At 42.1% G+C, this 18,445-nt stretch overlaps 1 protein-coding gene across 1 annotated transcript in view; it reads right to left on the bottom strand.

The window, feature by feature from the left end:
• Positions 1 to 18,445, bottom strand: part of unc79 (UNC-79 domain-containing protein) — a 197,243-nt gene that overhangs the window by 137,417 nt on the left and 41,381 nt on the right. Inside the window, exons 15-16 of the mRNA XM_071582616.1 lie at positions 11,151 to 11,326; positions 3,503 to 3,694 (exon numbers count right to left, since the gene is read on the bottom strand). Coding sequence (XP_071438717.1) covers positions 3,503 to 3,694; positions 11,151 to 11,326 — 368 coding nt within the window. The remainder of the gene's footprint in view (positions 1 to 3,502; positions 3,695 to 11,150; positions 11,327 to 18,445) is intronic.

Raw genomic sequence — 18,445 nt, forward strand, 5'->3', positions numbered from 1 at the left:
TCAGCAGCTAGACATACATTAATGTTTATTCATCCTATAATAATGAAAATTTATCATCAATGAGCCAAATTATTTATCAGCTGACTTGTTCCCGTAATCTGAAGTGTAATTCACAAATTGAAGTTTAAATGCAATACTGTATGACAACCTTCTCTCTTAAGATCCCAAGACGTCATTATCATTTAAACTTTTTAAGAGATGATAAGTTTCTGTCATTATTTGGATATTATCAAAATTTGCATTAAAAGCAACAAATTTTCTCTGCCATTATGACACTCTCATACTACTTAAGGCTGATTGCCTGTAGACTTCGAGTTGGGAGAGATACAATATATGAATTAATGAACAGAGGGGCGAGTGTAATGCACAACATCTGTTCTTTTTGATCGATTTTAACAGCAGAGACCAGAAGTAAGGTAGTTTCAGGAGTCCTAAGACAATCAAATCAGCATGTCATGAACTTAACCCTGGATGAAATAAAAGAAGACAAAATTGTGCATTTGAAGGATCTATTTTCCAAAAATTACAGACTTGTCAGCTGAAATTGAACAACTAAAGGTGATTCATGGCAAATATCCCTACTTCCATATCATGATCAACAAAGATATTCATTTTTAAATATTACAGCCTGATCTCTGGTCACAGAATGTGTATTTGGGGCATAAATCTTTTCCGAGGCGGCTACTCCTATACAGACAAGCAGGTTAGTACATCACTCAACAGTCCTTCATGTAAGTGCCTTAAAATTGTTACATTTATACATACAGTGCATCTAATCTTAAATGAAGGTTCTTGAACTTTTTCTAATTGATTACATTTGATGTTGTCTGTACTTATGAACAATGACAGAACCAGAACTAAATTTTGATCAATAATTTTATTCTTCCATGCACTGTTTCTGCTCCTGTTTACTGTTTTCTTTTTGATTTGGTTTTGATTTTTATGTTAGTCACTATGGTTTTTATTCAAACTCTAATTGCAATTTTATTGTGTTTGTCTGGAATTTTCACAATCAATATGACGTGTTCCATACATGTATCAAACATGTCTTTAAGGAATCAACAAACATTATAATCATATTTCATCCATTATCTGGAGGTTTGCAGATGAAGATGCAGACCCTCCAGATATTTTTATATATTTTCAAATAATGCCCTTTATTTAATCTGCACAACCATTACAGAATTGATGTAGGTTGGTGTCCTTTTTTTCAGTGGATTTTTTCTTTTTGCCTATGCTACATAGACCCAAAGTCATACATTTTCTGTTTCATCCACAAATTCAATGCTTTTCCAATACCAATTCCATTTCATGCACTCTTTACGTCACTTTCCAGATATGGGGTATAGAAAAGCTAGATAGAAAATCCTCGCCACTTCACAGATGGAATATGCATTCTTGGTGCACAAGTTTAAAGACATCATTTCTTGATTTTTTTCTATTTGCATCAAGCCAAGAATATGCATTTTTATCAATGATGACATTTCATGGTTGAACATTTATCATCATCGTCGGTATTTCAATCCTAGGATTGGTTTACTGCAGCTGCTACTCCCATTAGAATGCAAGGCAGGGCTGCATATTCTAAGGAGAATGATGTGGTGGTTTCCTGTTGCCTTCCACATTGCAGTACTGAGGCTGATACTGTGAACTTCACTCCCGCCAGATCCCTGGCTGACCCACTTGGTCCGCGCCAGCAGTGCCCAATGGTGAAACTGCTCCCTTTCACCATGGGTTCAGGGCAGCTTTTTTTTTAGTAGGACTTTTTTTCTCGTTGTCTCATTCAGAAATACCATTATTCTGTTTTTCCTGTTAATGTATGGTTTGTATTGTTCTAAAATCCATTAACAAATTTTTTCTAAGCTGAAAACTTTTTGCCGCTTAAGGGAATCAAACCAGCACTTCAGCTCCACAGGCAGACACACTACCTCTGGTCTACCCTCATCTCGATTTCACATTAGGCTTTGAAAAACTATTGTCACTACATCTTTGTTTTACAGTCATTATAAAGAAAAATAAGCTTTTATTTTCACAACACTTGAATACCACATCAATGAATTTTGAGATCAAGGATACTGAGATGTGCTATAATCATAAATTAGTGGGCTAAGCAGCACTGAAGAAAACAGTGTATTTCATATGCAACAGAGATAAGTATGTTGAGTGCTCACCTTTTCATAGGTGCTTTAATTTGGTAATATCAATTTTTCACTTTTATTTTGCATGCTTTTATTTTTTCGTGCCGCAGCCATGTGAGACTTGTTCGTGGAGTGCGATGAAAAATCAGATCTGCAGAAATTAGCTCAGATAAGTTCATAAAGGGGCAGCAATCGGTGGATGGCAAGAGTGTTCTGGGACCATCAAAATTGACTGATGACCCCCTTGTTCGGGAAAGTGAATGATCTCATTCATGCAAATCGACATTTGACTGACTGTCAGCAAATTTGCAGAAGTATCTCAATTGGTTTGTGCTATGAAATGCTGACTGAAAAATTGAGGATGCACCAAGTCCCCGCCAAATCGTGCATTGCCTAATGACAGCAGACTAGAAACAACATGGAGTTCAAGTCTGTCATGAACTGTTTGATTGGGGTGAAGAGGATGAAACCTTCTTATCCAGGATCATAACAGGTGATGAGTCATGGATTTATGGAAATGTCATCGAAAAAAATTGTAATCTTCGCAATGGATTGGAGAAACATCCCCCCTGCCCCAAAAAAGCTTGACAAGTTCGCTAGAATGTCAAGGTGATGCTGTTTTTTTGATACAATGGAGGTTGTGCATCACAAATGCCTACCTATAGGCCAGATAGTCAACGCCGGAGTTACCTGGGGGTTATGTAACACCTAAGAGAGAGAATCAGGCGAAAACAGCCTGAACTTTGGAGTAGCCGCAAGTGGTTTTTCACCATGACAAGTTTTAGGCCACTGTGCTTCCACACCCACCCTACTTACTAGACCTGGCCCCATGTGACTATTTTCTGTTCCCCAAACTAAACACCCAGCTCAAAGGAAAAAGATTAGCCACCATTGCAGAGGTAGAGAAAAATTTGGTGGAGGAGCCAATGAGCATTCCGGAAGAAGCATTCCAGGACTGTTACAAAAAGTGTATACACTTTTGGGATAAGAATATACATTGGGGAGGAGATTCCACCCTTGTAAAATGGTTAAAAATGGAAAAAATTGTACTTTCAATTGCTAAAAAACCCAAATTAATCCCCCCAAATGTAAAAAGAGTTTCTGTATATATCTGTTAGCTTCACTCCCATATTTTCGATGCATATCATTTATCCAGGTTTTTTGACCAATCATGATTCATTAAGCATCCATTAGCATGGTTAATCTAGAGATTACTGCATTAAATTTTTTTTTCATTGAGTGCTAGCATTTTTTAATATATATATACTGAAAAGGGCTTGGAAGTAAAAGGGTTCATAAACAGAAATCTGCATACTTCTTCTTTACATATGCTCTGACTATAAAAAATACAGTAAATACTATACCTGTGGAGCTTGATCCTGAGTATTTTGCAAAGTTCTATCTTCAAGAAAAGCTGCTGGGTAGTGACTAGATTCTCTGCCACAAGAATGAGAGCCAACCCAGGAAACTGCCAGCATGCTTCTCAGCAGGCGCCATGAATCTTCTGCTAGAGGGGTTTCAGTTCCAGAGTGGCATTCTATCTCCTGCAATTCCATCTAAAGTGAAGGCACGGAAGAAGAAATAATGCACTAATTAGATATTGCACATTATTTATTCCATCCATGCATTGCAGTCAGCAAAAAATTAGATTAAAAGACAAATGATGAAAATGCCTCATGGTGAGATTGGCTAGTTCACTTGCACGCCCTGATTTCCGATGATTTCCATGAAGTAAATAAGTTGGCATTATCGTCCATATTTCATACAACATTTTGCAGTTTTCGAGAAAGAGACAGTCTAAGTTAAATATTAAAATAGGAGTTCATAAACTAGAGGAAGTGAACAGTTTACCTATCTCAGAATGGTTCTGGACCAAAATGGTAAAAGTAGCACATTAAAATGAAAGAAGCAACTTTGTAATTCCACCCAAACTTTATTAAATCACAACCAAAGTTTCAAGTTGAATGTCATCATCAGGTCACATCACCTAATTATTGCATACAATGTTGAAACCTACATAGTTGGTGTTTTAATAGAGTTCATGCGAAATTAAAAGTTTCATTTCAATATGCTGTGTAAATTCCATTATGTTATAAGTTAAGCCTGACACAATATGTGTCGAAGCAGTAGGGACATAAGATGAAGAATTGCATTAGGCAACGAGTCTTCAACAAGGAGAAGAGAATTGAAGTCAAGGATGTTCAGTAAGGCTGTTAAGAAAAGGTTTATCAACTTATTTTTTGTAGTGTGGTTTTGCACAGTGCAGAAACATGGCCAATGAAGCAAGATGTAGGCATCAATTGGAAGCTTTTGAAATGTGGGTGTGGAGAAGAATGAAGAAGGTGAAATGAACAGGAAGGAAAACTAATGAGCAATTGCTAGTCATGGAGGGGGAAGAGAAAGGAATTGGGAGAAATCCAAAGGAGGCAGGAAAGATGGGTGTAGAGCATTTTGATCTGCAATGAGATGTTGAAGACTGTGACAGCAGGGAGAATTTCAGACAAATGAGGAAAGAGTAGGAATAAAATAAGCATGTTGGATTGAATGAAGGGAGAAATGCAGTACGTGTCATTGAAGAGGGGCTTATTTAGTGTTGGATGTGAGGCTGTCTTCTGCTAGGAGAGAGAAGGGAATTATCTTTGTGCCATGGTATAGTCTGCACCCATCCAAAAGCAACAGATTAAGCCATAGATTTCCAATAATAATAAGAAATACTGTCAGATTTTGCAGGGGCTTCAACAGAGTCATCATGAACCTACCATCTACGTATCTGATATTTATTCAGTGTATCTAACTCTGTAGAGAACTATACCACTATGGAGGAAGTAAAACCCATTTATTTCGATCACAAAATTTGAAATGCCATATAACTTGAGTAAAGAGAAGTATTCAGGCAAAATCATATGAATTTGTGATTTAGCACAGATAAATCAAAATACATTCACAAAAAAAGCCATGACCTCTCAAGCATAAGGTTCATTTATAAATGTTCCTCAAGAAAATACATCATTAAAATTTACATTTTGAAAATATTTGTGCACAAATTATCAAGGCATAAAATTTCTGTTGCCACTGCCTACCATAAAAACACTATGGTTGGCTTTTAGGTTTCCTCAGAATCTTGAAATATGTTGTTCTGCTTTCAGAATTCCATCCTCATTACACTGTCCATGAAGGGTGGAGAGAAATCCAACGTTGGCATTAGTCTACTCTTAACAAAAAGGGGCCAAGGGCTCCACGGCTTAACGTCCCATCCAACGGATGGTGTACTAACTCAAAGTGCTCTCCACCAAGCACCTTCAGTAGGAATCCGGGACATCACTGAAAAATATCTGTCGCCACCAGGATTCGATCCGGAGCCCTCAAAGTGGGAAGCGAGTACGTTAGCCACTGCACCATTGCGATCCCCCACAAAATGAGATGAGCTACACAGACCGTTCACAATGCCAAATGCTCACTCTCCCCTTGAACTTCTTATGAGATGCCACCAGCAAGCATGATATAAACAGCATATAATTTGAAAAACCCTTTGCTCATTATCATGTTTTAGCTTCCAAAGGCTTGTCATATTGGCATGTAAGAGCTCATTCCACAAAAATACATAGCAAGGAAATGAATGAACATATAATAGCAACTTTCAACTTGAGAAATTTAATACAAAAATTTAGCAGTTAATTGGAAAATTGTCATTATATGGTCATGTTTTATGTTCTTATTCTACCATACCATGCCTGAATATTTCAAATTTACTTCAACAAAATTGTAATATTCTAGGTGGGATTCTAACCAATTAAGAACTTGCAGTGAAATATATATTTTTTCACCATATGTTGGGTTTTTGTGTTAGAATTTGGCCAATGAGGCTTGTCTCCTACTTCTGGCTATGCATGCCACAAAACGCACTTTTCCTATCCTTTATGACGTCGTATGTTTGCTTTACTTACTGTCCTTTCCTCTTCTGTCATCCCCTTCTCCTTTGGTGGGTGAAACAGCTCCCTAATGCCATCTCCTAGCCAAAGAATCAGGGCACTTGGTTGCATAAACCCCCCGCAGATTCCAGTGTAAATTACGTTTCCTCAATAGCTCAAATGGTTAGAGCATCGACTCGCAAGTTGAAAAATCTGGCATTCTAGTCAAGGAAATATTTTTGCACTTGTGATCTGCTTGATTCCGCCTTTCCCACCTCTTCGGTGTTTGTCTTCCAATGATCCCTCCAGCGGTGATGATGGTAGTAATGATAATTGCTCCGGGTAGGGTCACTCATGCCAGATACGTCAAAGGTTAGGAGTCAAATGAAAAGTAGCCCATGCAGCATCTGTTCCTCTGTGAGGTGGCTGCAAAGGCTTCTGACCCCAGTGGGATGGCCATTGATTAATGTTGTTGCTCTAAAAATACTATTGAAGAAGGCAATGGGAAACCACCTCAATCATTAATCCCATGATTTTTATGATGGACAGTAAAGAGAAAATGAGTCCTGGCCACTGTGGAACTTGGCACAATGCGCCAAGTCCTGCCAGTCATATCTGGTAGCAGGAGAGGCAAGGCTTCCACAGTCTTCATCTCATGAAAGCTTTGCAAAGCCAAACAGAGAGCAACAGCAGCAGCACAGAAGACACAGAATAATAAGACCGAAATAGTAAGAAGAGGAACTTGAAATTTTAGGTCAATGTAGAGGACAGGAGAGTTAGAGAATATAAAGCGGGAGATAGAAGGAGGAAATATAGATATTTTAAGTCTAAGCAAGATGAGATGGAAGGAGATTGTGGATTACTGGAGGGATAGTTAAAGAATAATATACAGCAGAGAGGATGAGAGCCAGTGAGGGATTGCCATACTATTGAATAAAAAGGAAGGAAGAACTGTAGTCAACATAGAGCAAGTAACAGATAGAATATTGCTCGTAGAGATAAAAGAACTGACAAACTTGATCATTGATCAGGTATACATGCCACCAAGCAATCATCAGGGGGAAGACGTCGATAGGGTATACGATCAGTTAGAAGACATAATTGCATTTGCTCCGGCAAGGAAACATTTGATAGTGATGGGAGATTGGAATTTGACTGTAGGCAAAGAAAGACATGATGATAAGGAGAAGGAATATGGTTTAGGTATGAGGAATGACCGCAGAGAAAAACCAGTTGGATTCTGCAGGAGACGGGTTAGTCATCACCAAAACTTGGTTTAGACACCACTACAGACATGGGTGTACAAGGAAAATGCCAGGTGACTCAGAAAAGTATCAAACTATATTATGGTGAGGCATAGATTTAGGAACAGTGTGATTGCTTCGCAAAGCTTCCCCAGAGCACATTCAGACTCTCACCACAATTTAGTTGTTATGAAGTTTAGTGTTTGTTTCAAAAGGATAAGGCAGGGGCAGGGAGTTAGCAAATGGAATGTAGAAGCATTAACTGCATTGATACGGAAGATTAATCAGCAGGCTGTAGAGAAAATCATGAGTGAAGGAAAAGAGCTGAGTACTATGGAAGAAAAATGGGAATATATCAAAAAAGAGATATCGAAAGGCACAAAAGAAACAATAGCAAATGTTAATGGGAAACCATGGATCACAGAGGAGATGATAAGACAGATAGATGAAAGAAGGAAATGGAAGTATATAATCATGGAATTAGGCAGAAGGAAGTACAAAGACTTAATAATAATTTGAGACGGATAAAAAATAGAGCAAAAGTAGCATGGTGGAACACACAGAGCGAGGATATGGAAAGTTTGCAAAGGAAGGGTGAAATTGGTGCACTATAAAAAAAGGCTAAAACACTATTGTGATGTAAGAAGGGAAGATCTATGCTAACAGTAAGAGATAAGTCAGGTAAGATAATAGTTGACACAGAAAAGATCCAAAAGAGACGGCAGGAATATAGAGTATGATGGGAGGGATATAGAAGGACTGCATGGTAAAGAACTTAGGTCTTCAAGGTTAGATATATATAGAGAATAGTATGACATACATGAAGATGGTTTAGGTCCAGGCTTACTCAATGATGAAATAGAAAGGGCATCAAGAGAGATGAAATGAAATAAGGCTGTGGGGATAGACAACATTCCTTCAGAACTACTAAATGGTTTAGGAAAATGTGGTAGAAAGAGTATATGGACTGTTTCATATTATCTATGAGGAAGGAATCTGGCTGAAAGACTTTGTGAGATCAGTGTTAGTTCCTATTCTGAAAAAGCTACATCATGTGAGGACTACAGAACAATAAGTTTGATTTCCCTCACAGCTAAATTTGTTCTCAGGATCATCAGCAAAAGAATGGAGAGTAGGGCAAATGATTACTTAGGGGATGATCAGTTTGGGTTTAAGAAGGGGAGAGGTACTCGTAATGTCATTGCAGTAATGAGATTACTAATCGAGAGGAATATAGAATACAATCAGGACGTATTTGCCTGTTTTGTAGATTTCAAAAAGGCATTTGATAGAATGAACTGGGGAAGACTAATGAGTGAATTGCAGAAAATAGAAATAGATTGGAGGGACAAGAAGCTAATCGGCAATTTATACATGTCTCAGACTGCTCAGGTGTGAGTGGGGAACGGAGAGTATGGATGGGCAGAGTTAAAAAAAGTGTAAGGTGGGGTTGTTCATTGTCACCGGTGCTGTTCAACGTATATGTGGAGGAAATGATTAAAGAGGCATGGGAAGAACTGGAGATAGGAATGAAAGTCAGCAAGAAATTTGTAAAATCAATTAAATTTACTGATGGCCAAGCTTTAATTTGTCAGTCAGCCAAGGGGCTGCAAGCATTGCGGAGTGAATATGAAATTCAGTGCGAGAGTAATGGGATGAAAATCAATATTAATAAAACAAAGGTTATGTGATTTTCTAGAAAGAAAAAGGCTAAGCTAAACATTAAAATAGGAGGGCAAAAACTAGAGCAGGTAGAACAGTTTACGTATCTTGGAAGTGTTTTGGATCAACATGGTCAAAGTAGAAGGGACTTAAGGAGAAGAATTGCACTAGGCAAAGAGGCTTTCACAAGGAGGAAATTGATGACAGATATTTTGAGTAGGGATTAAGGAAGTATATAGAGATAAAGAGTGGCCTGTTGTAGAGTAGAATATTTGGTTGTGTTTTATTAGGAGAAATGAAATATTGGGTGGTTGCGTCCATCCAAACTACGTTAACTGGTAGATTAACAAATAATAATAACTCATGGTAGCAGATGCTTCCTTCATAGACAACATTGAATTACAAACGTTTCTGGTAAAGTCACCAAGTTTTAATGGACAGATGCAATGATATAACAGTTTACTGTCCAATCATGGGGCCATAGGATTTTCCTATTTTGAGCCTGGTTCAATATTTTCAGTTTAGATTGCATTTTTAAATAATGTTTTCCTGAGCATAGATTTCTAATTCATAGAATGAAATACTATTAGAACACATTATAGATGAGTATTTATAAAAATACAAAAACTTTAAGAGCATCAGAAAATCTGGTACCTCCTAAATTTTAGAATGATTATTTCTGTTGAATCACCATACACACCATGTATTCCAAAGTTCCAGAACTGGACATGCATAGATCAAAAAAAAATAATGAAACTGCCTAGCATGAATCTTCAGGTCTATCACTGCCTTCTGGAATGCCTGAACTAGAATACTGTTCAATTGCTTTGTCACCGCCGTTTCAATCGACTCTACTGAAGTGTATCGCTGAACCTTCAACTTCAATTTTAGTTTCAAGAAACAAAAAATAGTCTGGGGGGACAAATCAGTAAAGTACAGAGGATGGTTGATGCTGACAACTTGTTGTTTTGTTAAAAACTCCCTTACAATAATGGACTCGTGAGCCAGTGCATTGTCATGCCGAAACCACTTCCCATGACTGTCTAACAATTCTGGCCTCACATTCCACATTCATTTCAAAAGTTGATCCAAAACATCTCTGTAGAATGTCCCAGTAGCATTGGAACCTTGACGAAAAATTGCTCTGTGGCTGATGCCCTAACTGTTGAAAAAGGCAATTAGCATTATTTTCGTCTTTGATTTAGAACATGACCTGATCTCTTATCATCTTCCATTGAACCTCTCCCATCCCTGAACCATGCAAACCACTCCAACACTCACAAACAGCCCAGTGCATCATCACCATACACAGTCTCAATCATTTCATACGTTTCTGTGATCAATTTGCCCAATTTGAAACAAATTTTATGTTTGTTTGTTGCTCCATACTGATACAATGACATGCTGAAACACATTACTCAAATGACAGCTAACAGGGTAGAACCTGACTGAATCGAATGCAACTAGGTCTCAGTATTACCTTAAGTAGTTTCTTCATAATTTAATTTCTTCTGCAGTGATCGTGACACCTCTACGTTTGTCATGATGGCAGTCCTGGAACTATTTGAACACCCAATGAATATTATGTTTTTTGCACATTGGTTATATTTTCAACAGCCTGACAGAAGTTACCTTACAGTAAGAATGTTGTGACAATGTTTATGTGCAGTGGTATTGGTTGATCATTTCCCAGGGTGGATAGTTACGAGTACATAGATGGCTAATGCTACGATGAGTCACAATTACTTCTTCCCTTCTGAAATTCAATTAGATGATAGCCATTACCTATTATAAACTGTTGTACATAAATTGCCACCAATCGCCTGATTAGAAAAGATCGTCCAACTTTAATATATGTTTTACCATAATGCAAATAAACACTGCTCACAATTCATGATATTCCCCAATTTGAGTATTATTTGTACCTCCTAGTGTATCACAGATTTTATGTGTTTCTCAAAATATTGAAAATCCACATGTTTCTATGCAACATTTCAGATAATTTAACGGCTGTAAGCCAATTACACACTAATGTGTGTCCAAACACATACATTTTACATACTGTAATCTTTTACCCACAACTTATGTATAATTACAATAACACAATAAAATCAATGATAAATTTTTGCTATGCACATTCAGCCTGTAAGTAATAATTAACCATATTCCTCTCTCTTACTCCTCATCCTTCAACAAACCTGACGAAGTAGAATATCCAGCATGAAAATACAACAAGGAAGATTAAGTTCAGCATCAGTTTCTACTTGAGGTGGGGAACGGTGGTGATGGCCTTGACCCCCTGAAGGTGACCCACCACCCTCTTCATCTTCGGACAGGGGTGATGCCTGGCCTCCTGAATCCTCCACCACAGGAGCTGAAAATATTTGAATCACAAGTAGCTAGAGAGCAAAGAACCGATTTGAGAGCCATCATGAAAATCAGTTTCTCATCAAAAAATTTAAAATAGTCACTCTCAAGATCTTCAATTCCAGGTATAAATATGAACAGATTTCAAGTTAAAAATATATTCATTTAGTCATCTAGAATTTCATTTCAAACATAAAACTTGAAAAAAATAAACTCATTCACATGAGTTGGTAAAGCTTAATCATAATTAATGTAGTGGGGTTTCTCGGAAACCCACTACCGGGATCTGCATGGACATAGTCATCCTTGAGGATGACTGCATCCCTGCAGATAAGATGAGGCCCACCGCCAAATCCTCCCCTTTGGTCACTAGTCATCCCTTAGAAGGAGCAATGACCGCGCTGTCGCCTGCGCGCGTCAGCAGCGACCTTCGACCCTCCACGACCCCTTATAAGGCGAGGTGATCGAGGAACAGGGGCATTCCCCCCCTGACCGCCTCTGAGCTGCGGGTCGTCATCCGACCTCCTCCGAGCGACCTCCTGTCCTTCCCAGCTCTCAGCGCGGGTCGTCATCCGACCTCCTCCGAGCGACCTCCTGTCCTTCCCAGCTCTCAGGGCGGGTCGCCATCCGACCTCCTCCGAGCGTCGTCCTGTCCTTCCCAGCTCTCTGCGCGGGTCGTCATCCGACCTCCTCCGAGCGTCCTCCTGTCCTTCCCAGCTCTCTGCGCGGGTCGTCTTCCGACCTCCTCCGAGCGTTTCCTCTGAACAGCGGGTCGCATTCCCGACCATCCTTACACTCCCTTGCCTACCCTGGAGACGCCTCCCGGATACTCCCTCGCATATCCCGCCTTATCCTGCTCTCCTTCCGCCATCCCCTTGCCTGTCCCCGGAGCCTGCCGTCGGCCCGAGCGCCCTCGAGTATCCGCCGCCGCACGCAGACTCCTACGACACATCGCCATTCCCGTTGACGGGGTTTCGAACCAAGGATCAAAGGCTGTCCCGACCCTCTCGGAGACGCCGTAAGTGACTGTTCGCCCCTACTCCCCGGTGCCTGACCTCCCTTGCGTAAGTTAAGAAGGGCTCAATAAAGATGTATACCAAACCATCTCTCTATTATTTAACTCGGTCCTAGATACGCTCCCACCAATGATGCCGCGTCTAGCAACCACGCGACATTATACTGGTGTCAGGTGTGGGGTGCCGCATAGATTTTTTGGTTGCCACTAAAGCTTTGAAGTCAAGTAAGAGAATGGTTTGGTTATAGTAGCCTGAAGTTACTAACGCCCGTTGTTGAGCTAATCTATCAGATTAGGGAAAGATGCTTTGTTGGATAAAATCGCGCTGGGTGCCTAGATATATGTATATTTCTTTCCCCTTTCCCATTTTTTGTAATTTTTAACGGAAATCATCTCCGTCTCTTACAACCCCATTCCAGTATCTTTTTGTGCCATTTATTTTTCTGGTCACCATGGCTTGGACTGGTAGCCCTTCGCAGAGGCCTTTTCCCGTTCACTCTCTCCCCCCTCGTTCCACCGATTTAATTGATTTTGACTCGTTTGTGTTTAGTACTACCCCGGGAGGGTCAACGTCTTCCGAAGTGACGAATGCATCTAAACCGAATGCTTTGGGGAGCCATATTTATTTGATTCCAAATTTTAGCGGAGATGACGAGGTTTCAGTTCATCAGTTCTTAGAGTGCATAAAAATAACTAGTCATCTCAGTTCCTGGAACGAGACTCAGACCCTTGGTATAGCCCGCCTGCGACTCCATGGGCCCGCCGCAGAATATGCGTTCGCTAACCCACACATTCTAGAGAGCTACGAGTGTTTCTCTAGCAGCCTGCGTCGTAGATTCGCGACTCGTATCTCCCCCCTATCGTTAGAGCGTATGTTCTCCGCTTGCGTTCAGTCCCCCCTCCAGCCGGTAACGGCCTACTCCACAAGGCTAAGGAAAATTGGGCGCCAACTGCGAGAAACTATGAGAGATTCAACCTCAGAGGTGGTCAAAGTAATGATGGAGAACAGGATGCTAACGCAGTTTCTTTTGGGGCTAAGGGAAGAAATTGGCCGTTTCGTGCTAGTTCGTGACCCAAAGAGCCTGTTAGAAGCGGAAGAACTCGCGCTAGAGGAGGAATCGAATGTGCGAAATTATTCCAGTAGGACAGCCCTCATTTCCTCCCAGCAAATGAATCTCGCGCAGCCGTGGCGTTCGCCTATGGAATCCCCGGTCACGATGCAGGAAAGCGGCTTCCCTCATCATTCCACACCATGTAGCTGTGTTAACGCGGTGCAGAACAAGCAAATCGTTCACTACCCCCAGAATGTCAGTTCTACGCGTATGCAGTTCAGCGAGGCAAATCAAAATAACGGCCCGAGGCGGCCAAATGCAAGAACGGGCGCAGTAAATCCAGAAAAATGCTTTTCATGCGGACGAACGGGACACATTTCTCGCGACTGTCGCTCTAGGCCTCGAAGATGTTTTAATTGTGGTACAGAAGGCCACCTGTCAAGTAACTGCCCCTTGTCATGCTGTGGGATTTGTACGGAAGTTGGCTACCGACCAATTGATTGTCGGCGGCGCGACATGAATACGGACTCGGGAAATGGAGGGTCCCCGACCGAGAGGTCGGGGAAGAACACATCTTAGCTGTCACACCGGCAAAGGGAATGACGGTTAATGTTGAAATTATGGGTGAAAAGCGTAGATTCCTTGTGGACACGGGCGCTGCCGTCACGATCATACATGAGAAAATCTTTCCCTTTGGCAAATTAGGCATCTCCCCGTATAACCACGTAGTGAGAAGCGCATCAGGTCACGCCCTGCCCAGTAAGGGTCAGAGTAACATACCATTTTGCATGGATACTCGCATTTACCCCCATGATACGTTGATAATAAATCTAGGCGATACGCCCTACGAGGGTATTCTCGGCTTAGACTTTATGAAAAAATACGGAAGTAAAATCTCCTTGGAAAATAGCACGATGACGGTTGGAGCAGACCATAGGTTGCCCTTAGAGCCCAAAGGCAGCGAGAGTCGCGGAGTGGATTTAATCTCTTTTGATGACCCCGAGCTATCACCAAACGAAGTGGTCGAGAGGCCTACGCGGTTCGATACTGCGGTTCATAACTTGAATGACTTCGTGAGGAATAGCAAGGAGGTCGATTTGCTGGCGTGCGATGGGCTCGGACTTGTCAAGGATGAGGACGCGGAGACGCTGGTGCATATCTCTGATGCATCCCCTAACTTGAAGGGCCTCCCGAACCTAGATGAATCCGATGATCTCTTGCGGGTCAGCCACGGTGAAAGTGAGGGTATAGGCAAGCTTTTACAGCCTCGAAAAGTGGAAAACGTAGGCTCGTTTAGGGACACGGAGTCTCAAAGAGAGGAAGAGAGTGGAAAAGAGAAAATGAGGGATGTTTTTATGGGCGTAAAGGAAAAAGTAAGGATCCCCCGCTCTTTTATACCTTGGGTCTCGCGTGTAAAAAAGAGTTAGCCGGTAAGGAAGTGTTGATAGAATGGGACCATGGGAATGTACTGACTGCCCCTGTCTTAACGAGAGTGAGCGACAGCGGAGAGGTGCCAGTGTTATTTTGCAATGAAAAAAGGAATGAGCAAGTTGTTCAGAAGAATACTAAAATCAGGGTGGAAATGGTCGACGCATGTACAATTTCAGTCGTCAATAGCGTTTCGGACGAAGAGAGAGAAATGTGGCCGGAAGTATCGCAGCAAAAGGATATTTTGCTCCTCTTTAACTTTGAGGACGTGCCACAGGAAGCACTGCCACACTTAAAAGATTTAATTATTGAATTTTCGGACATATTTGCACAAGAAAATGCTTCCTTAGGATTTACTAACGCAGTCCGACATACGATAGACGTTGGCGACGCCAAACCAATCAAAAAACCGTATCGCGTCCCCTTTTCCCAGAGAAAGTTTCTTGATCAGGCGATAAAGGAGATGTTAGAGGCAGGAGTGATATCGCCATCAACAAGCCCTTGGGCAGCACCAATTATATTAGTCAGAAAAAAATCCTCGAACGGCGAGACTATTCAATACCGTCCGTGCATTGACTATCGCGCCCTAAATAACGTGACGAAAAAGGAAGTATTCCCCATGCCTAATATAGAAGAGATACTAGATGAACTAGGTGGTTCGCGATACTTCTCGACAATGGACCTGTGCAGTGGATACTGGCAAATAGAAATGGATGACAATAGTAAAGAATATACGGGGTTCAGTACATTAGATGGTCATTTTCACTGTAATCGGATGGCTTTTGGTTTAGCGAACGCTCCCTCCACGTTCATGCGCTTAATGTCAACGGTTTTAGACGGATTACTTCATCTCGGCTGTGTGTGTTATTTAGATGATATCCTTCGATACGATCCGACTCTTCCAGAACACCTAGCAGGACTTCGCGAAGTTTTTTCGCGACTAAGAAGCACCAAGTTAAAATTGAAACCGCAAAAATGCCATTTCTTCCAAAAAAAGGTTAAATTTTTAGGACATCTTGTTACGGCCGATGGGATAAAACCGGACGAGGAGAAGATAACTTCTATTAAGAACTTTCCGACTCCAGAGGGCGTAAAGGCCGTGCAATCCTTTCTCGGTTTAGTAAGTTATTACCGGCGGTTCATACCTAATTTTGCAATGAGGTCTAACAGTCTGACACGGCTAGTGAAAAAGGGATCCGAATTTGTTATGGACGAGGAACGACATAATGCTTTCGAAGACTTGAGGCTCTGCTTGATAACGCAGCCTGTGCTTAAATTTCCAGACTTCGGGAGAATCCTTATCCTCACGACAGATGCGTCATTGATAGCCCTTGGCGGGATTCTAGCCCAAGAGTTCGAGGATGGCGAACACCCGATTGCTTGTGCCAGCCGACAGTTGAGAAAGGCCGAAACGTCTTACTCGGCTACGGAGCTTGAATGCCTAGCAGTAGTAGAGATGGTGAAAAAATTTCGAATATATCTCCTCGGACGACAATTCACATTAATCACCGATCATAAGCCTTTGAAATGGCTCCTTTCCCTTAAGGAACCGACACCTAGACTCGCACGATGGATCATGGAACTGAGCGAGTACACTTTCACCGTCGCGCATAAACCTGGTGCTAACCTAGCCCACGCGGACGCACTATCACGATTTCCTCCCACGGTGAATTCACTTAAATCAGAGGCCGAACCCACTTGGGATAAAGAGAGAATAGCTAAGGAGCAGTCGAGTTGCCCCGAACTTGAGCCGTTGCATTTGTTAGCTAAACAGCACGAACCTAGTTACTTTTACGATAAGGAAGGCGTGTTATTCAAGGTTCAACCGACAGAGTTAGACCCTAAATTCACCATGTGCGCCCAGGAGTATGCGGAACTTCATTCTAAATCGTTGCCACACCAATCCTCTCTCGGGACACCTTGGTGTCGAGAAAACGCTGGAAATCGTACAGCGACACTTCAACTGGAAGGGCTGCTACTCCGACACTGTTCAGTACGTTCAAAGCTGTTTAGATTGCAAAAAGCGGAAATTTGGCGGCATTAAAATTCCCCTTCAGCCTGTCGTCGAAGCAACTTACCCAATTGAAAAGTTAGCTTTAGATATTGTCGGCCCGTTACCCCTATCTTCCCGAGGGAACAGGTATATCCTCACCTGCTAAGATTATTTCACAAGGTATCCTGAAGCCTTCGCAATACCTGATCAGTCGGCCAAAACAATAGCAGAAATATTCGTAGAAAATATTATTTGTCGCCACGGCGTTCCTAAATTTTTACTTACGGATAGAGGTGCGAATTTCACATCAGAGTTGATGAAAAGGGTCTGTCAGAAACTAAAAATACAAAGCATTTTTACTTCTCCGTATAATCCTGCGTCAAACGGTCGCTTGGAGCGGGCACATCACTCCTTTGCGTCTGTGATTTCCCACTATGTGTCCCAAGATCACTCCGATTGGGATCAACAGCTAGGATTCGCATTGTTCGTGTATAGGAATAGTCGGCATCGAATGACTGGGTTCACTCCGGCATACCTGATACACGGGCGAGAGTTGAACATGCCATGGGATACTGTTTTGTCTCCGGTCCCGAATTCCTACGCGGAGGAGCCCCCGTATGAGTATGAAATACAACGTAGATTACAGTTTGCTCACGAACATGCTATTGAGTCCAATAAGCGGAATACAGAGGCAGAGCACCGAAAATATAATTCAGGACTAACGCTTCCTACCTTGTCCGAAGAACAACTTGTCCTCTTGCGCAATAACGCCCTGTCCCGAGGACAGGCGAGGAAATTAGCCTCCCGTTGGATTGGTCCCTATAAAGTCATTAAAGTAAGAAGTCCCGTTACAGTCGATATACAAAATCTGCGGGACGGAAGGCGCATCCTGGCTCACCTGCGTAACCTCTTGCCCTTACCACCAGACCCCGAACCTAACGCTTTCCCCTCATTTGTTGGCGACGAAATCTTCCCGCCGGTCGCCCCACTACCCTCGTCAAGCCCCAAATCCCAACCCCTTGTAGAAGCCGAACCCATTGAAAATCCTACGGCACAACAAGACCTCCCTCCTCCCCTCCTCCCAAACCACTATAACCTAAGACCTCGCCCTGTAAGGTCATCTTCACCTTGACTCCACCTCTCTCTCGAGCCAGTCCCGGAAGTCGAGCAGCCGGCAGCGATGGCGCAAAGGCGTAAATAAATGGCCCTCTTCGGAAGTGACCTCTCGGATCTGGAAGATGATGACATCATTATGAGGCCACATGCCGAGTTGGATTGGAGCCCTCCAGCGACTCCCGAGCGTCCACCCACCCCCGGGCGCGATCTTATCATAATAAAATGTCGCAGCCATCTCAGGATGACCGCGGCGGCCGCTGAATCGGAAGACAACGCCCGATACGGGACGAGCGAAATAGAGTGTGAAGAAACTCCATCAGCAGGGACACCCTCAACCCCAGGGAAGGACATCGATCCGAAACTCCTAAATCACCTTGCCCGGGAAACACAAATGGGGGTTATAACCTATCACCCCTCCCAGGCTCTTCTACCCCTTACTACTCTTCCGGCTCCCTCAATACGTACCCTTGGAGCAGTAAACCCACGGCGATATGGCCGTCGGGAGCACAATCGGAGGCGAAG

Source organism: Hetaerina americana, unplaced genomic scaffold, assembly GCF_022747635.1.
Source record: "Hetaerina americana unplaced genomic scaffold, ioHetAmer1.1.p SCAF_12, whole genome shotgun sequence".
Lineage (NCBI taxonomy): Eukaryota > Metazoa > Arthropoda > Insecta > Odonata > Calopterygidae > Hetaerina > Hetaerina americana.